This window comes from Bombus impatiens, unplaced genomic scaffold (assembly GCF_000188095.3).
Source record: "Bombus impatiens unplaced genomic scaffold, BIMP_2.2 scf_0343, whole genome shotgun sequence".
Taxonomy (NCBI): Eukaryota; Metazoa; Arthropoda; class Insecta; order Hymenoptera; family Apidae; genus Bombus; species Bombus impatiens.
Window position 1 is genome coordinate 191,064 of NT_176762.1, and position 9,790 is coordinate 200,853.

The following is a 9,790-nucleotide window of genomic DNA, read 5'->3' on the forward strand; positions in this document are numbered from 1 at the left end:
ATATTCTTATAATCTTCGGAGTTTTGTGGCGTTCCGTAAGGAATTTTAATAATGTCATGCATCTTTCTTTGCGGTTCTCCGTAGTGTGAATTTTGGAGCGGCGAAATAAATGTTTTGATCGAGCAAAACAGTTTTGACAACAAATTCATTGATTAAATATCATGGTTACCGATTGTCATTTATGATAATTCCATATGGCATGCGTACTTAGAAAATACATAATTATACTTACATCCGGATTTTGGATCGAGTTTGTTCGTTAACTTAGAACTCACCTCCTTGGGCTTCTTTTTGTTGCGCCAGAGGCGCTCGCACCTGACTTTTCCTAGAGCTGCCGTGACTTCGCATCAGATTCATCCTCGCAGACAATAATCCTAACCTTGTCATAGGATCCCTGACTTTGCATCACTTTCGGTAGCATATCTGCTGATACAATTGCAATCGTATTTCATAAAATACCGTATCACGGTGCTCACAGTCTTAACTTGTAACACTCATATTTATGGATGCAAGAGCACAAGTGGAAGTTGGATCAATTCAATACGAAATTTACGATTAGAATTGCTGGATTGTATTATCAGTTACCGGACACCTTGTATATGTAATATCTCTATCAAATTTCTGTCTTTGGAACTTTTCAAATATGAAAAATAAATGTTACGAGATAAGCCTCAATTATTCGATTAAAATACACGTTATCACGTTTTGAATAAACAAAAAGTGAAATATCTCAGTAGGCATTACTTGAATAGTTCTGGTGTATGAAATATGATAGAGGTTAATATGCAAACAGTTCAATATATGCATGCATGTATTCTTTTTTCATTACAGAATCAAATCCAGTGCTTTTAAATATGACCATTATTTAGTGATCCCTATGAAGCGAGTGAAATCCTGTTATGTATTTGCAAAAGATCTAGCGGGAAACTTTTTCTCTAACTATATGAAACTTTCTAGGGTACTATTAGTCTTACATGTTATAGGGATCAAGGAGAAAGATGAAGACATTGTAATTATCTTCAAGGGCCTTGAGATATTTTTGTATAAATCACCATTGGTGATATTTTTTTAAGAGTATTGCTTTAGGAAGATTGTCATTGTTATCAGATTAGTTATATATATATTATATAGGCTGTAAATACATAATATATATAGATAAAAATCATTATCAGAATAGAGCACCACAAGTACATATTGATCGTATATGTATCACATTTTATATAATGTCCAAAACGAATAGTATCTAACAGCTTATATAGGCATAATTATTATCAACGTCAAGCTAAATGTGGCTATAGAAGTTAATGTGAAAAATATATAAAATATAATTTTCAATCGTAACGCATGCAGTGACATGCGTTGCAACGCGTTTAATATATGTATATTTTTTATATTGATAATTATACTTTGTTTTTTGCTATGTATTCTATTTGTACTAAGTGCATAGATCAATGAAATAAATTAACGGAGAGTAGCCATTCAGCATGACTTGAAGTTTCATGAAATTTCAGATCAATCCAACTATGCAGTGTAATTCTCGTAACTAGTTGAGATGTAACTCTGTTCCAAATGAAACTGGGATAAATCGTAGACGAAAAATAAGATTTAATTAATCATTCTTGTCGGGAGTGATGTACCATCTACAATATATGTAGATATATTCGTTCCAAGGCAATAACGATCTAACTGCAAATTTGCCAATTCTGAGATAAACAAGTTCTCTGTCTCAGACATACCTAATATTTTCAGTATAACAGTTTCATAATTTCAATTATGTTTTTATGGAAATATTCGTTGTTGGGGACTTAAAACTGAATAGCGTTTTGTGGTCATGATGAGTAAAAAACGACAAGCAGCAAAAGATGTTTGGGCGTCATAAAATAAATTAAAGTTATAGATCGTGGCATCGCTAAGAGAATAGACACTCGTCGCTTAACTACCATTTGACTTATTCCTTACATACAATAAATCCGCAGACGTGACTTAGTCAATGATATAGGTTTGAATTATTTTCTGCTGCTCAGCCGTGCTCGATTTGCCGCTTTACCTAGGCTTATTGCCTATCGAACGACTTATCTCTTACGGTTCTTTTGTATACTCACGACCTTAAGCTAGAATTATAAGACCGAATTATGTATGAAACATACAGTATGGCTATTGTAGTAAAGTACAAAATATAAAGTAATGTAAAATAACACTAGTGCAAGGTAAAACGATTATAACATAGACTTAAAAAAAATGTGTGACAAGCGACACGATCTCATGTTTAAAATAATGCCCAGTGAGTTCTGTGTACCTTTCGTATCGCAGCTTATGGATCAATCTCGTTCAGTTTTTAAACAAAAAAAAAATTTCGTTGTTGGCTATCGTACTTCGCAAGAGTAATGATAAGAATGTTAATTACACAGACATACTTAAGAGTAACTAGAGAAGGCAAAAAATATTGTTTATCTTAATATTATATAACATATACATTGTTACCTAATTACAAGCTTTACTAAATGAAATTTTCTTTCGGATCCTGAAATAGCGTTTCGTATTTGCGTCATTGTGGCGCTGCAACGGTGATATGTCTATCAGCAAAATTGATAAAGCTAATCAAGTAGTATTGTTAAAATTGCGTGTATCTAAGTAATCGGCAGAATTTGTATGTAACAAGATAAGCGGTTTGTAGTATTAGATAAAGTGTGTTTTTACATCTCGAAATTTTTCATAAATACATACAAATCTGCGGTCTATTCATCATTAACAAAGTAACAAAGTGGTAATTCTACAATATTTAATCTCCTTACCTTACCCTTTGCTGGTAGTTCCGCTTGAATGTTATGTCATTAATTGAAGAATTGCCACATTGGAAAATATTGCGATCTTAATTGAATACTATGATGGGATCCACTATCCAAGATTTCAAGTAAATGTTTTATTATAAAATAACAACAACATGTACCCGTCATTCTTCTCAGTTAAAACATATAAGAAACGCGCTCGGAGCAGAACAATTTTTGAAAGAAATCGTAATTGCCAACTCATCATGAGTCATCACTATTTTATGGGTGTAGTACATATAATAGTTACGTTAAACATGAGTCAGCTATTTAAAGCAAATACATGTAACGATCACTTGGCTAGAATAGCTTTTCGAGATGGTATAGAGAGCTATTTTTGATATTGTTACTTTTTTGCGACAATGTTTGTTCCTAAACATTAGTAACTAACTAGGAATTACACTCATTAATTCTAATCGCTGTAGATATTTATTACGTATCTTTACGCAATGTAATTCGAATGTTTGCACTGACTAATGCAACTATGGAGGAGGGATGAGGGGAGAGGACGTATAGCTATAGTTATAGTTATAATTCCTGTATCGAATATACTTCATAAAGAAAATATAATCGCGATCATTACCAGAATCGCAACATCAGCTTCTCTATAACTTTCTGTATTTTTCGTATTATACCTTTATGTATTTTTTAATTTGTGTTTTGAGATATTTAGCTCGTTGCATTGAAACTGAGCACTCTGTAGATTGCATGCTAGGTAATTGCAATGAGACGTCTCAAGTGGCTGCGATTGGTAGGGGCAAGAGTCTGAAATCTCTTTTTAAACTACAACGGAATACTTCCACGCGTAGTGACTTTGTAGCACGGCAATACGAATGATGAATCGCTGGATTGGAAAAGTAGCACTTGTGAGCGGTTCGAGCGGAGGAATCGGTCTCGCGATATCGAAAGCTCTGGCTACCCATGGCATTAAAATAGTTGGTTTGGGAAGAAGAATAGACAAACTTCAGGATGCTACAGCAGAAATTGGAAAGGATAAATTTTTTCCGATCGAGTGCGATGTAACGAACGAAGAAGATATTCTTAAGGTGTTCAAATGGATCGACGAAAAGTTTGGTCGCCTTGATATTTTAGTGAATAATGCTGGAGTTCTGAGTCCCACACCTATCATAGGTAAAAATATTTATTCATATCGATATATGGTATTTTACGAATATGCTTCGATTTGAATTTTCCTTTTTTCTCTATTCTTCTTTCTTTTTAAGTATTGCCAGTAATCATAGGTTATATTATTATGCTACAGGTGTAAAATGGTTAGAATAATTTAGATTCGTTTATCTACTATCTGTAGTAGGAAAGCTTTCGTTGGACAAGTAGTGTTGATTTGGAGTTAATGTCCCAGGTTTCTTCAGTATTAGCGGAGAAGTCAGTTGTATGGAAAATTTCAATAAAATTTCAATTTCGTTATCAGTATAACCGCTCGATCAGTACAACCGCTCGAGTGATTACAATAATTCCTTTGAATTATCATGTTTGATTAAATTAATCTTCATGTTATCGGTTTACTGTTGAAGGCGTACCACAGTACGCGGAAAGAATATTTATATACATTTGTATTAAAACATAAGCATTACAACTTTTGTTTTGTTAGACCAGAAATTCAACCATACGAACAAAACAAATAGGATCCTTTTATTTTGCAAGCTATGTGATTTTCATTTGTTGCAATCTCTGAGTGGTATTTATTCTGAAAAATCGCTATCTATTAATTACCACTGATATATTGCTGACGATTAGCACTTATGCTGTGTTAAAAATGCTTTGCAATATCAAAACTTCGCTGTGCATTAATTATGTTCTGATCGAGATTTTCTTGCTCCAAATTTTCTAAATTCATCAGATAAAAAAGTTGTTACACGCGTTTAAGGAATATTCGAAAAATTTTTAGGAAAATCAAATCTGATACAAAAAAATTGTGTTCGCTATATTCGACTGATCTTTTCAAGTAAAATTCAAATTTTGTTTCCAGATGTTTCCTTCCCTACAATATCTACTATTTCAAAATAATAATGCTTTTCTAGTCATTATTTTTAAATGTGAATGTTACAAATGTTAAATATTACATAAATAATACAGTTTTACTCGCGAAATTGAAGTTTTTTTTATCTAAACGTTGATTCTTACATGTCCCAACTGTTATATTTAATTACTTTTACTAATAATAGCTCGGATATGTAATAATATTCATAGATACATTTCTGTTTGTAATAACTAATCGTAAATATTCCGTTACAGACTCAAAAACCGAAGAATACCGTAGAGTCATTGATACCAACTTGATAGCACCAGCAATTTTTGCACGAGAAGCAGTAAAATCTATGAAAAAATGCAACGCTTGCAGCCATATAATTAATATCTCCAGGTAACTTCATGTATTACATAAGAATATATTTCCACCGTAATTTACTGATGGCAGCGTCGGATAAATATATCTGTGGAAAATGCCAAAGAATCTATCGTTCCATTTGTCCTCTCAAATCTTAATTGTTTTTTGTTAATCTAAGCAAGTAGTTTTCATCTTTTATTTACAAACGGAGAAAACAAAAATGAAACATATAACTTTTATATTGAACACTGCCAAATAAACTCGATTCGTTTGAATTTAATTTTTTGCCCAATATATTTTTATATGCACATTTTACGTATTTATTGAATTACATGTTATTTCTGAAATAATTAAATAATATAAAGACTATCATTTTTCAAATGATATTTATTTCATTCTAGAGCAAACTTGAGTTGAATTCATGAAACACTTCTCCTAGCATATTATTAGAATTATTAAAAAAGTTATAATAGACATATCAGGCACGAAGTAAACGGAAACAAGTGTGTCTTGAATACAATATAAGGCCGGGGAAAATAAAGAATATTTGCATTTCTTCCAGATATATTAGGTTGTACCAAAAGTTTCTTTCGTTTTATGAAGAATTAATATTATTTTCATGTGTTGTTCATATGTTCCAATGGAACAGAATGCATGATATATAATTCGATAAAATAATATAAAACAAGAAATGTTTTATATTTATTACTACTTTATAAAACGAAACAAACTTTTGGGACAGCCTAGTAGATTGATTTACCAAACTAAGATTTTATATATAGAATAAATTCAGCAATACGTCAATGTCACTGTGTATCTCTAGATTTTTATATTCCACAATCTCCTCAATCGATCGAATTTCTATCGATATATGCAAGACATCCGAAATAGATAAAAAATATGAAAACAAGTAAAATGTCTGTGCTTATTTTTTCGTAGTTTGTACGTTATTACGAAGAACTTCAAAAAGGTTCATTAAATTCCGTGATTTCGTAGAAATTAAACTATACTGTCTTCCATTATACTAATTTTTCACAGACAGTTTGATTAAATTATTACATTTCTTAATATGAAGCATATTTATAGCATTGCCGGATTACATCTTGAAGGTATAGCCATACCGATCGGCATGTACGGTCCTAGTAAATACGGTCTAAGAGCTCTAGGGATAGAACTCCGTTACGAAATAATCGCAGCCAAGCTGAACGTCAAAATCACGGTAACAGCTCGTTATTTACATATGTATAGTATATTATTTAATGTCATCGTTAGTCCATACGTACAGACAAGAAAATGAAAATTTTCGAAGGTGTGGGAACATTTAAAATCTAAATCTAACAGATGGCGTTGATAGATATCGTTGCTATTTGTATAATTAAAATTGACTCAACAAAATTGTCTATGATTTTTTATTAACGTAATTCTGAACAATCAGATAGAAGTATGCACATACTATAAGAATAAATAATACTCACATGGTTGTATCTGTATATTTTAATAGAACATCAGCCCCGGAGCTGTGATGACGGATATGCTAAGAAGTGTCCAAGATGTCGAGAGCAATAATTTTATATTAAAAGTTGAAGACATTGCCGAAGCAGTGATCTACGCGTTAGGAACACCGGAAACGGTCGAGGTATGTATACGTAAAATATCTGTTCACAAGAACATACACACTGTAACGTCTCTTAGTAAGATTATCGACACACATTTTAATTTTCTTTCTTATTTTATTGTTTTTCTATTTACTTATGTTCCTTTATTTTACCTATTTGATATTTTCTTTTATTTCTTTCTATAATATGTGGAAGTAACCATTTTGTTATTATAGAATGATAGATGATTATAGGATGATAGAATTTCTCCTTTCTCAATTAAGAACATATGTCAATATTATGTGAACGTTATTATTTTTACTGGTAATGATTAACTTCAATATTCATAGAAATACTGTTTGCAGATTCCGGAAATCACGGTAATACCACACGGCACGGGATTTATTTTTACACAGCGTGATTGACGCACAGTTAGTCATTACTTACATGCTGTTACATGCCGATTTTAATGAACTTCACGCCTGATCACATCATTATATCAATGTACAATGGCGAAAAAATCAGTGTGTTACTCCTACCTTGCAAGTATCAAAGTAGTTGAAGACATATGTTGTTAGATATGCGATTAACGTTTTGTATCTACATTATTGTTACTATTAGGTTATTACCATTTATATAAAGGAATGTAAGAACCGATGACCTCATCAGAACGATTGTGAATCTTAATGCAATATGGTAAAAACAAGATGTATGTAGGAACGTTTTATAGAGTAGAACTTTGGACACTCTGTTAAATGGATCATCCTATTTAATAAAGAAATGGATTAGAAAATGGAGCTTTATATTTTTCCCTTTAAATATAAAAAAAGACGTTTTTATGCGTAAAGTGCGTAGAATAGACTTAGCCTAGATATGTTTATTACATAATTAAAACTGGTACGTATACATTTTACGACGTCTTACGTTGTTTTTAGCTTGGCATCGTTTTCTACAAATTAATTTCTGAAAACAAATATCAGCTGGCAGTTCTTAGTGGCAGTGAAGTGGCTACATACGAGATCTTCCCAAAGCCCTAATCCAATCCACTTCCACTATATTTTTATTTGCCATTTGAATTGTACATAAATGCTGTTACTGTTAACAATGTGCGTCTGTAGAACGTTTTGTTCTTCTTCCCTTGTTTACATGTATCTGTTGAGTGTTAGCTGTACCCAGTAGTCTTATGTACTTATATCTTATAGTTCGTCATGAAGTAATGAAGTAACTAATGGCTATTTATGAAATTCACGGCATTCTTATATAGAAGTTATCAAAGTCTTCTTTGGCGATGGCGTGTCTGATTATGATTCCGGTGTAGCCGTGGGCCTTTTCGCTGGGATGTTAGGTATGGTGGAATTTATGACTATTTATTTTCAGATAGTTTTTGTCAGTGAAGTGGGTTTTCGATACGAGCATTACGTCGATTTGCTGCTGTTTTAGGAAGAGTTCTAGTTCAAGTTCGTGTCGAGCTAGACCGTTGGCATTCCAAAGAGCTATGCGTCTTGGTTTTATTTTGCGTCGGGACGTATTAATTTATCCATGTTGAGTGTTAGTAGAGATAGCAAATTATTTATTTGCTCTGATTGATTTTCTATTAGCTTCTCACGTCTAGAGACGTTGTCTGTGTTTGGTAAATTGGGGACATTATTTTGAGTATGGTCCCTGTAGCTATTCAGATTATTTTGGATTCCTTGTACTGCTTGGGCATAATAGGTTGAAGTAGTAGTGAATTTAGGAGGACTGGGTATTTGATTGGTTATCTCTTTTGCTCTGAGTTTAGGGTACTTATTTGTGTACAGGGTTTTGTAAGCTGAGCAGCCTTTGTAGTTAGCAGGATGGTCACCTTGACAGTGGATGCACTTCGCTGAGGTTTCTTGTGATTTAGTGCACTGGTCAGTGGGGTGTGTACCTGCACATTTAACGCAGCGGAAGGTATGGTTGCAGTATTTCTTCATACCTTTGACACCTTTTACACTGCACTATCTCTTTTTTAACAAGCGGTGGTTCGAATTTTACTATTGAGGTTCATTAGACGACTGATGTTGTAAATTTCCTTATTGTTAGGCTTTTGTTTTATGTCTAAGAAAAATAAGGATGGCGGGTCTTTCGAGACTCTATGCCTTATATTACTTACGTTGATGACTTCGTGGCCGAGTTTTGAGAGTTCGTATTTGAGTTCGTCTATGTCTGCTGAGTGGGGGATGTTTCGTAGGACGACCCGGAAAGGCCTTTCCTGTTTGAGTTGGTATGTGTGGAAATTGGCGTTCAGGGTCTTGAGTGAGGTCCTAAGTAGTTTAGTGAGTCTTCTGTATGCATCAGAGTTTGTCGGCAGGATTTTTACTTTGTTATTGTTGGTTTTTAGGTTGTAGTCCTCTTTGGAGATATCACTCTCTATGGACTTGAACATCGTTTGTATGCCAATGACATCATCAACAAATATTGGTGGGGGAGGGGAATTTCTTTAGGTGTATTGGTTTGATGGTGGGTCTGCGAATTCCATGGAGTCGTTTGTGGATTCCAATACGGCGAATCTGTTGTAAGTGTTTACTTTGATTGTTGATTGTTCGTTCTAGGTGGCGTTTGTGTTTGTTTTGGTGCTTCTATTCTTCGCTTCCTAGAATTTTTGGCGTCATTGGTACAGGGGGATTTGTTGCACTTTTGCCACGGAAGAGGTAGCGCGGAGCAATTATGAATTTGCTCAGGAGAGCCTGGTCGTAATTCCTGGGCCATCATCGAGCTAGTTAATTCAAATTGAATAACTAGTCGTGAGGCTATGAGGCTAGTAATGTAGATGTTAGGAGCGTAGGATCTTTTTCTCTAAAGGATAGAAAACACTTGGCTATGTTCATTTTCGACGGATGGGCGACACGTGTTGTTTTACGAACTTCACAGAGCACTAGACAGACATCTCCATGCTTCGGCACTCAACAGCGAACTGGCTTCGGCACTTAACAGCGAACTGTCACCGGACGTAACACCATATTTTTTTTTTATTTTATTTGTTGAAATTACAATCAATTCTCGCG

At 33.6% G+C, this 9,790-nt stretch overlaps 1 protein-coding gene across 1 annotated transcript; it reads left to right on the forward strand.

The window, feature by feature from the left end:
* Positions 1–3,586: 3,586 nt before the first annotated feature.
* Positions 3,587–7,561, forward strand: LOC100742025 (farnesol dehydrogenase). Its single transcript, XM_003489537.4, has 5 exons — positions 3,587–3,956; positions 5,079–5,205; positions 6,256–6,388; positions 6,671–6,805; positions 7,130–7,561. The coding sequence occupies exons 1-5, from the start codon at positions 3,659–3,661 to the stop codon at positions 7,187–7,189; spliced, it is 753 nt and encodes a 250-aa protein (XP_003489585.2). The 5' UTR covers positions 3,587–3,658; the 3' UTR covers positions 7,190–7,561.
* The last annotated feature ends 2,229 nt before the right edge of the window (positions 7,562–9,790 follow it).

Excerpts from the sequence above, each read along its gene's own strand:
- LOC100742025 (XM_003489537.4), top strand. The coding sequence starts at position 3,659 with ATGATGAATCGCTGGATTGGAAAAGTAGCACTTGTGAGCGGTTCGAGC. Across the intron at positions 3,957-5,078 it reads GAGTCCCACACCTATCATAG|ACTCAAAAACCGAAGAATAC; the intron begins GTAAAAATATTT and ends ATTCCGTTACAG. Across the intron at positions 6,389-6,670 it reads AGCTGAACGTCAAAATCACG|AACATCAGCCCCGGAGCTGT; the intron begins GTAACAGCTCGT and ends ATATTTTAATAG.